The 16,013-nt window shown below is 36.1% G+C and overlaps 1 protein-coding gene across 1 annotated transcript in view; it reads right to left on the bottom strand.

Moving 5' to 3' along the window:
• The window catches only part of ADGB (androglobin), a gene marked incomplete at its 5' end in the record, with an annotated part of 117,023 nt that overhangs the window by 55,405 nt on the left and 45,605 nt on the right, over positions 1 to 16,013 (bottom strand). The window contains 3 exons of the mRNA XM_082481754.1: positions 746 to 914; positions 5,738 to 5,783; positions 15,007 to 15,151. Coding sequence (XP_082337880.1) covers positions 746 to 914; positions 5,738 to 5,783; positions 15,007 to 15,151 — 360 coding nt within the window. The remainder of the gene's footprint in view (positions 1 to 745; positions 915 to 5,737; positions 5,784 to 15,006; positions 15,152 to 16,013) is intronic.

Genomic DNA, 16,013 nt, shown 5'->3' with positions numbered 1-16,013 from the left:
AAGTTATGCATTCTCCCTCAAAGAGGAAGCAGAGTTTAATATCTGCTCAAGAAAACACTCCTTTATGAAAACAAAAGCTTCACAAATAGATCTCGGTTACAAATTCAAATGGAAAAAAAATGGGTGAATTTTCTCTGATAGAATTACTCCCCTCAGCAATGTCAGATCCTCTAAAGGATCTATATTGCACCAGGTTTCACAAATCTGAACAACAGAAGCTAAAGATATTATGCTACAATTACACTAGCTTTTTTGTGTTTGCAGAGGTATAAATGCCTTGGAATTATATTGAAAAGGGAGCGAAAGAAAGTACCTAGATGAATAAGCTGAGCTATGCTGATGGCAACAGAAGATTTCAACACCATTTTTTTGCCTTAAAATCGTGTTGTTGAGATGCAGACTGCATTTGTTCAGTGGCTGATGGGTCAGGTATGTGAGCACTCTAATGGCTGCATGGTCCATGACCTACCATTTTCCACCCACATTTTAGTGTGACATATGCTTTGTGAAGCCCGTGGTTGTGTCCTCTGCTGTACCCTGGAGGACATACCCAGGACACTGTGTGGGGCTGCACCTACAGACTCACTGCCAAGAGGGACAGTAAGTCTGATCTGAAGAGTAGCCTTGGGACTACCCCGAAAGGCAGGATCTGTTGAGAAGATACAGTTATATAGTCACGTTTCGTGCTTTACCATTGTTATACAGTATATTTTATGAAATAAACCCCAAAACCTCTGTTCCTTACTGGAAACAAACACAGAAGTCTTCAAAGCTAATCCAGGTTTCCCTGGAAACAGAAGTCCTTTCTGACTTGACTTCTTCCTTTGATTTATCCCCTGTCTGGCTGTTCATACCAGTATCAGCCGTTCCTGACATTCGTTTTGCATCAAAACTGATATTCTCATGTAATTCTTCTGCAGAGATAAGACGACACACAGAATCAATACAGTGACAATATGCACATTAAAGTAGTATCACTGTTATATTGACAAATTACCTGAAAATTACCAGGATATTTTCCATACGTCTCAGAGTTTTAAAATAAAAACTAACCCGCTAACCTAAAACGCTCAAAAGGTGACCGAAACGACTCTGCATAGATATTTCTTTACATCTGCAACTGCTTCAGTATTCTGCTTCAATATACTATCACTTATTGATCTGTGCACTGGAACCTTTCATATGAGAATGTCAGGTGAACATACATATGAATTCTGCAAAGCTAAAGTCATCCATATAAAGAAAAATGCAACCCCTTGTCCAAAGCTCCTATTCAGTGAAGAGCTGATGGGGCAGTCTACTCAAATTTTATTAAAGCAATAAAAAATACACAGAATTGTGAAGGACACAAAGACCTATCCTTGCCTCTGGTACTTAGATAGTACCCCCTGTGATGCTACTCATACAGATCAGGCTAACTACTTGTAAACAGAAATAGATTTGAATGACATTACATGAATCTTCTTGTAGGAAAATCAGAACTACTGTTAGATTCATACCGAAATATGGACACAGAAATGTCATGTAGACACCTTTTGCAATCATTTAATAACTTTCTAAGTTGTGTTGTAATGTCACTTTCTATGCCTTTACTCTGGGATTCATGTGAATAGTTATTGAAGATGTCTAATCTGGCCCAAATACCTCAGAAAAGCTGAGAACAGAACAGCTCAAACATGAACAGCTATTAATTCAGAATGTTTGCTGAGGAAAATGAGGTAATAACCAAACAGGTAAGGTATAACAAATGAGAAAGCTAATTAGAAAAATACATAATTTATACATAAACGTGTTTTGTAATACTTCATGATCAGCAAGATACATAGTGATGTGCTGGATGACAAATGAGTTTATAAGATGTAGGTGGCTCTAAATTAGTTTGCATTTTTTTTTTCAAGAATTGAAAGAAATGTAATGTGAGGAAATGCACCGAAGATCGTTTTCTCTTCCTTACACTATGGAAAAACTACCTGAAAGCTGTAAATCTAGGCTTTTTCTTAGATTTAAGTAAACATGGGGTTTAGGCCTCCAGTGAAATAACCACAGTGCTTGGCTTACAAATGTGAGTATCACAGAGAGGATGATGAAGGGGTCACCAGAGCAGAACTACGCCCAATATCATCTTCCAGTGGCTCAATGTTGCTCTTCTTTGTTCATTCTGAACATGAGTACTACAGTACTATCAATAGACTTTTTGCAGGATCAATAGGGTCAGTAGATCTCTGCAGCCTTCAAATAGAAGATATGTTCCACCCTATTTAAAAGTCAATACATAAACCTTCCTGTTGATGATGTATGCAGAGAGGGCTCAGAGGGAAGATAGCTTTTCCAGTGCGGCTACAGGAAAGCAAAAACCGTGTGAACAAAATGGCCCGTCTCCCCACTTCTCTTTGAAGAAGTAATGAGAATCTTGTGAGGATGTCATCAAAAAGCATATTTTATCCTTTTTGATCTATGCAGTCCAAAGACAGTGCTGTTCAGAGCTTCCTGATACAACTACAAGAAAAAAGTAAATCAAACTGCTATCGTTTACCTTGTATGCAAGAAGTGCCATTTTCAGCTATAAGAAACTGCAAACGCTGGGTGATATAATGAAGACATAATTGATGGAATAAAACGATAAATACGTTTGGAGCAAATCTTAAGAGATGTTCAGTATTAAATAGTATTTTAAAACTGACATATGGAAGATAATTGCAGCAAATAATTGTCCGTAATTATCATATAATTAATTCCTTGAACAAATGCAAATACTAATCAAATACACAGGGACATAATACGAGTTAAACACTGCAGAGAGCTTCAGAAAAGGGAACAGCATATTTGAATTCAAGAATGTTACACTACTTAGAACTCAAGCAACAAAGATTAATGCTACAATCAAGCCCAAGAGAAAAAAAGTAACTTGATGAATAAGGGAAAACATTCAAGTGCAAAAGTAATAACAAAACACACCTTGTGAAAAAAAATAGGAGACAAATAAAAGCAAATCAATAACTAACAGCACAGCAGCATACAAAGTAGAATAATTAATCCAAAAAAGGGTAAAAAGAAAGAGTAGCAAATGAACAGATTAGCAGAGTTTATCACAAAAATCCCTATTTATATGGTAAGAAAATACTGTACTGTACATGAAACCTCCAAAATTATTAAAGATTAAAAATTATTCCTAAAGTGAGAAGAGACATTTTAAGACAGATTAGCATCAAACGATGTCATTGCTTTTGGTAAATGCTCATCATTTTTCAGGCACTGGCTCTTTACTGAGGTGCTTATAAATGGAAATCAAGCCCCTAATCAAGCTGACTACTGTTTTGGGTGCTAACACTTATTATGGCTCTTTTTAATCCTAAACTAGCTTTTTAGCAAAGCACAATAATAAGCAAATTAAAATGTTTGCTAGCCAAGTAAATGAAGAAGCACAAGAAAATACTACCTTGTAAAGAAAATGTTCAAAATGGTTCAAAATGGAAATGTGTCCCCTCTCTCAGTTTTCAGTAAGAAGGGATAGACAGGCTGGCTTGTTGGAATAGAGGTACAAACACAGAAATTTCCTGTTTACAGCAGAAATTGCAAGAACTTAGTACACTGAATATGAAGATTGTAGATTTCCATAACAGACCACAGAGATAACGTCACAGGAAATCTCCAATCCGGAAAATCAGAAAATGGTACTTAAGATATCTTTAAATGTGGTTTTCTACCATTAGTTTGAAGATTAGCAAATGTTTTAAAGAAAATATTAAAAGTGATCTAAGCAACCACAGATTATTTAGTCCAATGCCAATTTCAAATGCAAACCACATTTCAAATGCAGGCAAATGGTTAGATAAATTTAAAGGTGAAATAACTTTATTCAGGTAGAACATCTCAGACTATTTTAGGGTTTCGAGCTTTTGGTTTAGTTTTTCATTGGCGGGTGGGGGGGGGGGGGTTGGAGGAGAGGATTTTTTGATGAAAAAAATCAAATAAAGGAAAAGAAGTATCATTCATGCTCTGCCTTAAACCGAACTGCATTTTTATTATGAAAAAAGTGCCATATAATACTAAAGGTAACCAACCTATCCATTTTAGGTCCACTTTAACAGAATGTCGCATTCTAGTTACTTTTATGAAAATATAAACATAGTTCACATGACCAAAGAATTTTTCCACCTTACTGTGCACTCCTTCAATATATCCTGTATACACTGTACATTAACGACACGCTTAATTCCAGCATGCTAATTTGAAATTTCGCTTTCTGGTTTTGTCATTTTCAGCCTGTATTTTAGTTTCATTATGTCTCTGGACAAATACTGGAACAGCAAGATTTCTGTGAGATAACAGATATAATGTTATGGGAATAATGTGATACTACAAACAACTTCCATCAGATACAGTATCTGCACCAAAAGCAAATGGAATTCATAGAAAAGCACTTCATCTAGAGAATATAACTGCTTTATTGTAAAACCAACACAGAATAAATGTAAATTTTCATTTTACAACAAAGCACAACTAAGTGTAATTATACGTTTTAGGGCAATAATTTTGTTCTGGCAGATTTGCAAAGCTATGATTTCCCACTCTGAGGACATTCTAGAGACAGACAGGGATGCATTATACTTTTACCAAAAAAACCCCATTGCATTGGGTGAACCTCAGTAGCACAAAACTTCAATGAACTTTAACAGCCTAAGTAGTTCCATATGAATATTTTAGACTACTTTTTAAAAAAAAAAACAAACAAACAAACCTAAAAAGACTGAGATTTCTAAACCAAAAGGTTGAAATACTGAAAAGCAATTATTTATCCAGGAAAGAATTTGCTTATATGCGTGAGTTGACTTGTAAAATATCATTGTTCTTAATAGGAATGTGAGAGGATATTTATTGTATTTCTAAATTATTGGAAGAGGGGATCATAGATATTTCACAGACAACAAACGTCAAAATAAAAACACGTTTTAAAAAATGGCATTCTATGCCTTTTCCCCCCATGAAAATCAATCTTCAGAAATGCTTAAAAAGCAAAGGTGCATTGCATAGGCTTCTACATGGACTAAAGAGCTGAAAAACAAACCCAATATGAGTGTCACATGTATGAATCATGGTCCAAATAAAGCATGAATGCTATTCACATGTTTCCCATGTTCTGCTGCTCTGAGATTAACTTCCAGAACTCTGGTAAAAGGAAAGGTGTTCTCTAGAAGTCACGTTTTGAAAAGGTTCATTGTGCACCAAGCAAATCCAGTCATTTCTTTTAAAAAGAAGGTTCTTACTAACTTCTCCAGACCAAACCCTTGAAACATTCACTTAAATAAAGAAGCACTAATTCTGAAAAAATGACTCAGTTTGAATACTCTTCAAATACTAATCTCAAACACATTAAAAAGTAACATTTATTAAAATGGAATTAAACCGCCCTTTTCTCTTGCCTTTTATTTCAGAAAAATAATAATTCACAGCGATTAGAAAAAGAGCTCTGTGTACAAAATCCAGTATAGTCTACTGGAAAGTAACTTATGAGAGGTGTTATTTTTTCAAAATATTCTGGTAAATTATGTTTTTTTTAATACCAATCTGAAGATTCTACTCTATGTAATTAAACATGTTATACATGTTCTTTGAAATCTTTTCCTGTAAAACCAACACCCATAAATAAGACTGTTGATGTGTGTACATGAGGATTAACATTGAGGCCAAACAATATGGGAATGACAGAAGTCTGAATATAAACTTCAAACACACTTACCTTTACTGGGTCTCTCTGCATTTTGCTGCCAAAAGAGGGTGGTCTCCTATATGGTGAAAAAGAAAAAAGCAACCAAAACCAACAATGGTGATTATAATATTGCATTATTTTGTTAAAGATAATACTTGGTTTTGGGTAAGTCCTTCCTGAGATGGAGAAACAAACTAGTAAGTTATCACTGTAGTATATTTTTTTTTCTAAAAAGAACAATAGAAACAATAAAATTCACTATAATACCTACATATACATCACCAACAGACAGACTGATGTTTTTCTAGAGAAGTACATGCGATCTTAGTCTGGGATAAAAACTGTTCCATATGCCTACTCCTCTGCTATTAAAAAAATGTTCTTTGATATTACTGTTCTTTGACAATATAGTAAGTTCTATTTTAAGAACTAATTAGTCCTATTCTAGAACCAATTCTGTTCTTTTCTACACTGTTTCCATTCTTTGAAAGTATACGGAGGGCTCCTTTTCCAACAAGCATTTCTTGCCGTTCAAGTGTACACAGGTGTCATTGGCAACAACATACCTGATTGCTACAGCATCTTTTGTTTTCTATCAGCTGCATAAGTAGCCTGCTCTTTTTTTAATGTTTTTGGCAAATGACTTTATCCTGGTCAATCCCATTTCCAAGCTAGAGCTGCTGAACTGATATGAATGCAATATCCACTCACATTTAAAGTTGAAAGCAAGTTAGCCAGCCTTTCAGAAATTCTACTCGTTAAATTTGCAAAGGGTCCTTTTTCTTTGAGAGATTAAAATCTTTGATATCTTTCTTTCTGACTGCCCTCTTACCTGCAATATGACACACTCTGCACAAGACTCACTCGCACCTTTTTTTTTTTTAAGAGAGGGAGAGTGGGAGAAAGAGATTCCACAGTTTCCAGTGTATTTCCTATTTGAATATGGTACTACTAATGGGTTAATCGGACTAGATTTGCCTTTGCAAAATTAAATATTAAAGCCTAAAAAGGCTACTGCAAACAAATTTGCAAGCTTCTTTTCATCCCAGGTCTCCCTTTAACAAGATTTGTCATCCTTCCCCTGACCCAAACTCACCATACATACCCACCTTTACACGTGTTGAAGGCGCTAATGCTGAAATTGACAGCATTGAGCTGGTCAACAGCTGCACACGAGCACTGATTTTCTGTTCTGCATTTCAAGAAGGAGTCATGGGAGTCATACTGACTTGGACCTGCTTTTATGCTTTCTCTATACAATCTAGAAACATCTTTTGAGGGGCAGACTGACAGAATTTCGAGAGTCTGACTAAGTTAGACACAGTTACACAGCAGTATCTAAAGCTTGCACAAGGTCATTGTGCTATAACTCCAGGTCTGCCGCAACCCTCCTGTTGCAGACTACCTTGCATACATGATATGAAGGGACCTGTGAATGCTTCCTTAGAAGAAAGCCTTATAGCTTTCTACTTTAATTCCTAGCTGCAGCAAAAGTCTTCCTGCAGCAGTTTACAGTGCCTCCACAAGCCCAGAATAGGCTCAGAAATCTCACCTCTGTCAAAATTTTACGTGCTCTTCTTTGAACTAACTAAAGGAAAAAGTTGAGAGAAGAAACTACAGATTTAAGAGTCTCTGTCCCAAAATAGGAAGTACCAAATAATTATATACTTATAATTTAGCTGCAGTATCCTTTATTGAGAGAATTTGAAAGTCCCATTTTTGCACAGCATAAATCCTAAATTCTATTCCAAATCCGTCGTGGGTTTTTTAGAGAATGTTCATGAGTCAAAGCTGGAGACAGATCTAATATAAACAGCAATTAAGAGAAAAATACAGACATTGTTGAAATTGTTAACAGTTGGTTGAACAATTCGGTAGTTGAAATATGTTACATCTTACATGTGCCTTTTTAGATTAATTTCTTGCTTTTCTAGAGCAAATGAGCTAAAAAGGACACAACAGAATTTTGCAATTGCCCGTGTACTTCAGCTCCTGTTTCCTGTATGTTTTCTGTACATAATACCACTGTGCAAAACAAAAGGCGAGCTTTGAGCACTTGTCACATGACATTGACAGTCACACCTCAACATTTGGGTCTGAAAAATCTCTAGTAATACATGGACTATCTCTCCTTTTTAAACTGTGACTTCAGCAGTACGTACGCATAAAGCTGTCATATTTCTGCATGGGAGATTTGCAAGATTCCAATATTGCCAAATTTCTTGTAGGAGTCACAAGATTTACCAAACAGGGGCACGTCAGCGGTACAATTTCTCAAGTTTCTTCTCAGAAATCCTGGGCAAATCCGTAGTATAAAAAGTATTCGATCTACTGTACAAGCCTTGGAGACTGTAATGTTTGCACCACGGGCCCAGCACATTCTGCCAGACTTACTGTTTGCGGACAGTACACATGATCCACGATTTTAGTAGGGACATGTGGCAGCTTACTATAGAGCTACTTTGTTGGTGTTAACAGCTGGCAGCAGGAAGGCCTGGAGAGATATAGAAAATCCTCCACAACTGCTTCAACTGAATTCCCAGTAAAGGAGAACGTACCCTGGAAAGTCTGGATGCTTAGTAATGTTACTTAAGGCAGTTTGAGCTGTGAAAGCAATCTAACCACAGCTGTGCAGAGTCTCCTGTAGGCTCATTTACTCAGTTTTTGGAGCGCAAACATAACAAAGTCAAAAGCCACCTGCTTCTCTAATGGTATGGGATGTGTCCGCCTACCCAAACCTCACTGATACTGAGACGACAGAGAGTGTCAAGGAAGTTCTCATCCTGTTACGCTATTGCCTCAGCTACAGCAACCAAGACATTGGCACAGAAAGAGAAACTAAAGGCATTTTTCCTCCTTAATGAACACACATTGTCTGAAAGGTCAGCTCTGCTGCCACAGTATCTGATAATGAAAGAAATAAAAAAAAGACTTGGATCCAGCTGTGAAACATGAAAGGATGCACGCAGCTAGATTTTCAGAGAGAATTCAGTTACTTACTGTTCTTACTGCAATCAATGGGAAATCTGAATGCCAAACGTGAGGAAAATTCGCTGGTTAAGTTAAAAATCTAATTTATCATCTATTATGTTTTATAACCATTGTAAAAACAATGGTAATTCATAAATGTATAGCTAACCTGTTACTTTCAAGGATTCATATGTATTGTTCAGCCTCCTAACATTAACCATGTCATTATTTTATTCAAATCCACCAAATAACATGTTTTAAAATCTATCTGATGTTTTTATAAAACCAGTATGCTTTTCTGTTGTAGAAATGATGCATAGCAAAACTTTTCACACCAGTTTTTCTGTAAAAAAAAAAAACAGTCATCTTTAAAAAAATAAGCTCTCTGGGTAGAATTGCAGGTGAAGGAATAAAGCTTCAAATACATCATTTTTAAAATTAAAAATACATTTTAAATCTATCTTCAAAATGAAAAAGACGACCAAAATATTTCTTAATATACAACCCTGTAGTGAATTTCTAGGTTTGATGTTGACCCAAGAGCTATATCATCAAAGGGGTTTGCACCTATAGTCACTTGGATGCATTCTTTTTTGTGCCTGCTCCTGAGTCACTATTTTCACTAAATGGATTATCAGTTCTAGTTTTAGCTGTGATGTGGGGAAAGGCAACAGAGGTGGCTTCTGAAAAAAAGGCAGTGGTACAAAAGAACAAACAGCTGCAAAGCTGTGCACGACCTGAGGTATAGGAATGGCTTAAAAATTCTGGATTACCAACTTGGCTTCTGTTTTAGTCAGTCTCTAATGTTGGAACTGTACCAATCTGTGTAAGCGAGTAGATATTTACGGGGCCATCAGAAAGATTTTCTCTATACCACAAATGTCTTAATTGAGAGCTCAAGTCCCTCTTCTAATTCATGTGACTCATATCTCATGTGTACTTTTACCCTGAAAAAATAAGCAGGGAATTCTCATTTTGTGCAGATTGAAGTAATTTTCAAAACTATAAAATTTGTAAAGAAAATAGAGTTTTGTATTTTCCACCTAGCCCTCCTGTTGACTCAATACCAATTCACCGGGGTTACGAAATATGTCACAGGAAGGATTAGAATGAGGAGAAGAAAAAGGTTGTTATAACACAACAGTCTGGAATGTTTATGGGGAACACGAAAAATGCACACAGCAGAGCATGCAAACTAAAGAGACTGACATCGGCTCTAAAGCAGAAGGTAACACTGAGCTTGCATATATAAAGGATGGCACTGAAGTAAGAAAAATGAGGCAAACATAAACATTAAAGAAGAAATGTATTGTGTTTATGTCACTGGGAGAAAGAGGTAATTTTGACCCTTCTGCTCTAGAAAGTAGCATTGCCAGGAAGCCTGACACCGAAGAAGACACAAATTAAAATCAGAGTGTTCTGCTTAAGATTTCTGAATATAGCAATCAGGTCAGTCTATTAAAATATCTAGTAGCCATTGATGGTAAAAGTTTTTGGATTAGATTTTTCTTGCTTTGTTACTGTTCAAAATTTCCTCACACAGAAGGCAAAAATCTTTCTTCTCAATGGAATTAGAGATAACTTGTATCAAAGAATTCATCACCATGAAGAATATTCAAGTAGGCTTTTGAATGGCAGAGCTACAAGGAAACACTATTCCAGGATAATCTTTTTTCTCAAAAGAGTTTGCCAAAAATTACTGTTACAGAAAACTGCAAGATGCTGTGCAATTTACATATGACGGCCTTTTTGCTTTTTTCCTGACCACAAAAGTTGATAAAGAATAAAAATGAAAGGAAAAATCAAATCTGAAAACCTTCTAGTTCAGGTAGCCATTATTCCACAAATAATTTTCCAACCAAATGGAACAAGCCAAAAATCTACTTTCTCATGTATTTCAATGAGTCTTACACATATAAATTACTTATTTAGCTTCCCATTGAAAAAGAATAAAAGCGAGCCTCTTCGATAAAGAACTGGGCCCTATTTTATGAAGTTTTTAAACAAAAAAAAAAATCTCAAAAAGTGTTTTCTTAATAACAGTATGATCCAAGATCAATGTAACTACCAAAAGTAGATATTTTCAAAGACTTTTTTTTCTTGATGCAAATCCACGAAGCTTTCAGAACTGTAAAATCAGAGGGAATGGGTAATTCAGGGGAAAAAAGTTTGAAAAAATCAATAATAAAGCATTTCTATTTTCTGGCATGAGTACTTTGGGGACACGAGGGATAATGCTGTGTCTTTTAATTTGATATTCTTCAAATAAAGTACATTCAGCTCCTAAAATTTTGTCTTTCATTTATCACTAGCCTCTGTTTCTGTGACAACAGACCTTAGGAACAGCGAATCAGATATTCAGTGATGTAACTTCATACAGTTTACATTGGAGTGAATTGAAATATGCCAATTTAAACTTGCTGAGGATCTGGCACAGCAGCTGACTGAATTTCAGTCAGCTTAAAGCATAAAACTGCTGCATGCCAAAGATTTACTCAATCTATATCAAAGGTTTTAAAGCAGACATCTCCTGAATAGCAATTGCACAGTTTAAAATGGAGACAAAGTTATTCACACTCAGTGTACTACAATAAAAAATCCTACAAATTAGCCATAACCTAGGGAGTTGGGGATATACAAGTTTCTCTTTCAGGGTTTCCTTTTTTAATCACTAATTGATTAAAAAAAAAAAAAAAAAAGTATAGCTGTGTATTATTATTAAGTTTTAAAACTTTGGAAAGAAAGCTATCCCATAATGAATCTACCAGAGGTATCCATATAATTTTGTTGATTAAAAGATTCAATACATGACATAAAGGTTGTTTTGCAAGTTAAAAACATTGTTTTATTTTGCAGAGAGTACAAATGCAGTCCTAGTTACATACTGCAGCTTTTAATAGGCGTAGCATTCTTCAGCTGTGTTTTAAATTGAGGCAAAAGTAAGGTTCAAGTATAAGTTAATTAGCTGCTCGTGACTTCTTATATTTCAGGTTGCCCTCAGACCAAGTCATACTCACGTCTTCTTCCAACCATTCCCGTTTTATCAGTATCTCTCTCTCTTGTATTTTCTCACTTGCCCTTGCCTCTCCTTGACTGCATGTCCTGCTGTGACAGACCATCTTTCTACAATCACATGGTTCTTAAATTATTGGACTAGGGAGAAATCGTTTCAAACTACTTTAATGCTTCCAGCACATAAACGTCTATTAATTTGTAATTAACTAAATCTATATTTGTACATCTAGAGAGACCGAAGTCTTGCAACCAATAATTATTATAAATTGCAAGATGCTAATTACAGCTCCTCTTTACCCTGCTGCTTTTGTAATGATTTTCCTAAGTTGCAATTATTAAAAAGACTTTAAAAAGGTCATGAAGTACTAACTAAACTATTGTTTATAAAATGTACACAAAATACAGAATAGCTACATATATATTTTGTTGCAAAGAATTGTCCTTCACCACAGAAGTACCTAAATTTTAAACTAATAAATACCCAATAACTATATCCACACATGTATATTTTCTGTACACACAATAGATATAGAACAGTTTAAAACAAATGAGTTTCAGATCTGAACACAAAAATGGCATTACAGTACACTCCAAAGAGGAAGTATATAAATATGCCCTCCAAAAATTACATAGAAAATTATTTCCCTTTTATACCAAAATTACCAAACTGGATTATGTTTTCTTTATTCATTAAGATACCTAATAGTAACCTTAACAGTATGGCTTTGGTTTCAAACACATTTTGTAACCCTACAGGCAGTCACTGTTTATCAACCAACTGTCTCAAATGTTATCCTCAAGTATACTGATCAGCTTGTCCCAGAAAAGAACAGTAGAAATTTTAAAAAAATTGGGTCATCTTTACAACAGGATTGTGCGGATAAGGACTTTATTGCTGTTTTTCCTTTATGCAGCACTATGCATGAATACATTTTATAGGTTCTTTTAAACTATTTTCTATATTGTAATCATATTGAATGTAACCGACACGGAAGAAGTACTCATTCTTTACTCAAATAAATGTAGGGGGGAGAACTGTAGTAAACATTTACAACTTGAGACTACATTTTCCCCAAAGTATAATTGGTTAATCGAGTTGGATCCAGATTTTGAGTATAGCTTCACTGAAAGCATTTGTATATTGTCTAGACTGCTTTTTACCTCAATTTTCTTGATGTCAAATAAAGAAATGTTATCAGATGCTCTTATGAGCAGTGTTTACTGCAATAAATATGAAATTGAAGAGCTATTGGCACTGCCAAGTTGGGTTCTTTTGTAGGTGTTGAGCAAATAAAATAACTTCATTGGAACTCTGTTTGACTATTTAAGCTTCTAATTTTCTACATTGTGAATTATTTCCCTATACAAAATACTTTGTGTGAAATAGTGCAGTGTCCAGAAACTCTTTGAAAGTATACTTTTTTCTCTGTTCAACATATGAGTTAAATATTACAAGGAGCATTTTTTAAAAGCAGACTTTGGTAGCATATGTAAATAACAAGGTACATACCAATTAAAAGAACCCAAAAAACAGCAAGAAGGAAAAAACCCAACAGTAGTTAGAACTGCCTAAAGTCATCCTAGTAACAATGTTTCACTGAAGTTGGGTAAGATTCATCTTATTTATTTTGGATAACTACCGTGGAGACTCACAGATAAGCTTAGGAAGTGTGGGTTAGGTGAGTGGATGAGGGGACAGAGTGTACCCTCGACAAGTTTGCTGATGATACAAAACCGGGAGGAGTGGCTGACACACCAGAAGGCTGTGCTGCCATTCAACGAGACCTGGACAGGCTGGAGAGTTGGGCAGAGAGGAACCTAATGAAGTTTTACAAGGGCAAGCGTAGGCTCCTGCACCTAGGGAGGAATAACCCCACACACAGGTTACGGGCTGACTTGCTGGAAAGCAGCTCTGCTGAGAGGGACCTGGGAGTCCTGGTGGACAAGTTGACCATGAGCCACCAATGTGCCCTTGTGACCAAGAAGGCCAATGGTATCCTGGTGTGCATTACAAACAGCATGGCCAGCATGTCAAGGGAAGTCATCCTCCCCCTCTAGTCTGCCCTGGTGAGGCCACATCTGGAGTACTGTGTCCAGTTCTGGGGCCCCCAGTTCAAGAACAGGGAACTCCTGAAGAAAGTTCAGTGGAGGGCTACAAAGATGATCAAGGGAACAGAGCATCTTTCTTATGAGGAAAGGCTGAGAGACCTGGGTGTGTTCAGTCTGGAGAAGACTGAGAGGGGGTCTTATCAATGCTTATCAATATTTAAAGAGTAAGTGTCAAGAGGATGGGGCCAGACTCTTCAGTGGTGCCCAGCGACAGGACAAGGGGCAACAGGCACAAGCTGGAACATAAGAAATTCCATCTCAGCATGAGGAAAAGCTTATTTACTTTGAGGGTGGCAGAGCACTGGAACAGGCTGCCCAGAGAGGTGGTGGAGTCTCCTTCTCTGGAGATATTCAAAACCCACCTGGATGCATTCCTGTCCAACCTGCCTTAGGTGAACCTGCTTCGGCAGAGGGGTTGGACTAAATGATCTCCAAAGGTCCCTTCCAACCCCTATCATTCTGTGATTCTGTGAGACTTCTACCTAGTAACTAGCATTTCCTTGGCTAGCTTGGGCAAACTGTGGCCAGTGTGCTGCATTTAGTGAACCTGTTTGGATGAACGTCACTCTCTCACGGTGTCGCTCGGGAAGCTTGAGCATCTAATTCATGGCTGAGGATTCCCTTAGAAGGCAAAGCTTCTGAAATTTAAGAGCAGGCAAACTCAGCATTGAAGCCTAAACTCTTTTTCTAGATCTAGCCTGAAGTCTTTCAGTTAAAATGGCATCCTCATTTGGTTCTTAAGGGATCTGTTTATAAAGTTTACATTTTTCAAGTAGTCATGCACCTAGATACATCCTTCACCGTAGATGAAATACACACAAATCATAACATTAATCCCTGAAGTAAATATTTATTTATAAAGACCCCTGACCATCTTCTTAAGACTCTCCCATCAAATTGATTATAAAGAGCAAACCCAAAATATTTTATAGTGTTAGCAATAGGACTTTTAGAATCTGAGGAATAAATCATAAAAAAATAAGGTTAAAACGAAAAGCATTAGGAAAGATTTTCCACTCAGTACACACCAAAATAGCTATAAAGTGAAAAGAGCAGGGAAGTTACTTAAATGCCAGCAGAAAAAAAAGCTTACTGAAAAGCCTTTAAAAGCCTATGTTTAAGTATGAAGTATTTTCTATTTTGTCTTTCACTACCCTTTGGAATATAAAACTAAGTCAAGTTAAAAAAGTTAGGAAAATTATTACCTGAGAATAATCTTCTGCATTTGAGTGTCTTCCACTTTGATTCATATCCACATTACTGTCATTTACATTTTCGTCACTTTCAGTAACAGAAGGGAGACGGGATAGGGAATGAAATCCTTTTTTGATGGTAGACTGTGGAAAGTGGCTAAATAATAGGAGAAAATTCAAACATTTTAATACATATATTTACTTTCAAATTACCACCTTCATAACTACTATTCTTAACAGAATTTTGTCAAAATAATTTGTGCCCCCTTTATTTTGGCAGCTTAACAGTGCAGCACAAAATATATATATACATATGTTCCTTATCATTACTGGCATGGCACTACACACATATCTATGCTTGAAAGACCTGAACTGTTGCCCTCTTAACTAACGCTCAAAAAACCAAAGCCCAAGTCACTTGAGGAAAACTAGATGATAAGTGAGAAGTTAATAAATTTCTACGGTCCCTAGACAAGAAAAAAATTTATAATGTGCACTACTGAAAGAGAGGTAGGGCAAAAAAAAAAGTGTTTTGTGTCAGAACAGTTTTTTGTCTTTTCCCTCAAAATGGGTCTCCATAGCTACCAGACAGCTAAAACACACGATAACCAAGGAAACCTGTGCAAGGCCTATTCTGGATAGAGTGAAAGAAAGCTCCATCGCTGACTTGAGTGGAGGCAAAAGAAACGATGGACATATAAATAACTTGTTGCTTGTTAAGAGAACTAGGAGAACAAGATCAAAATTATGTTGCACACATGCCAATTAGAAATAAATATCTAATTGTGTTGTTGCAGCGATAAAACACAGAGAAAAATGTAAGCATGTGTTATCTAACCCCCCTTCTTAAGGACTGAAATAATGAAATATCAAAATCTTTAGCAGTAACACAGTCACAATTATCTTCCCTTTGAGTCTTTCAAAAGATTTTATTAGACCAAAAGCAAGAGATTAAAAACTGTTTCAGTCCCGATAGTGTATCTAAGTCCCTTATCTTATTTAGGCAGCTATATTACTTT

Source organism: Vanellus vanellus (genome assembly GCF_965231255.1).
Source record: "Vanellus vanellus genome assembly, chromosome: 3".
Lineage (NCBI taxonomy): Eukaryota > Metazoa > Chordata > Aves > Charadriiformes > Charadriidae > Vanellus > Vanellus vanellus.
This window is presented reverse-complemented; position numbering and strand designations above follow the sequence as displayed.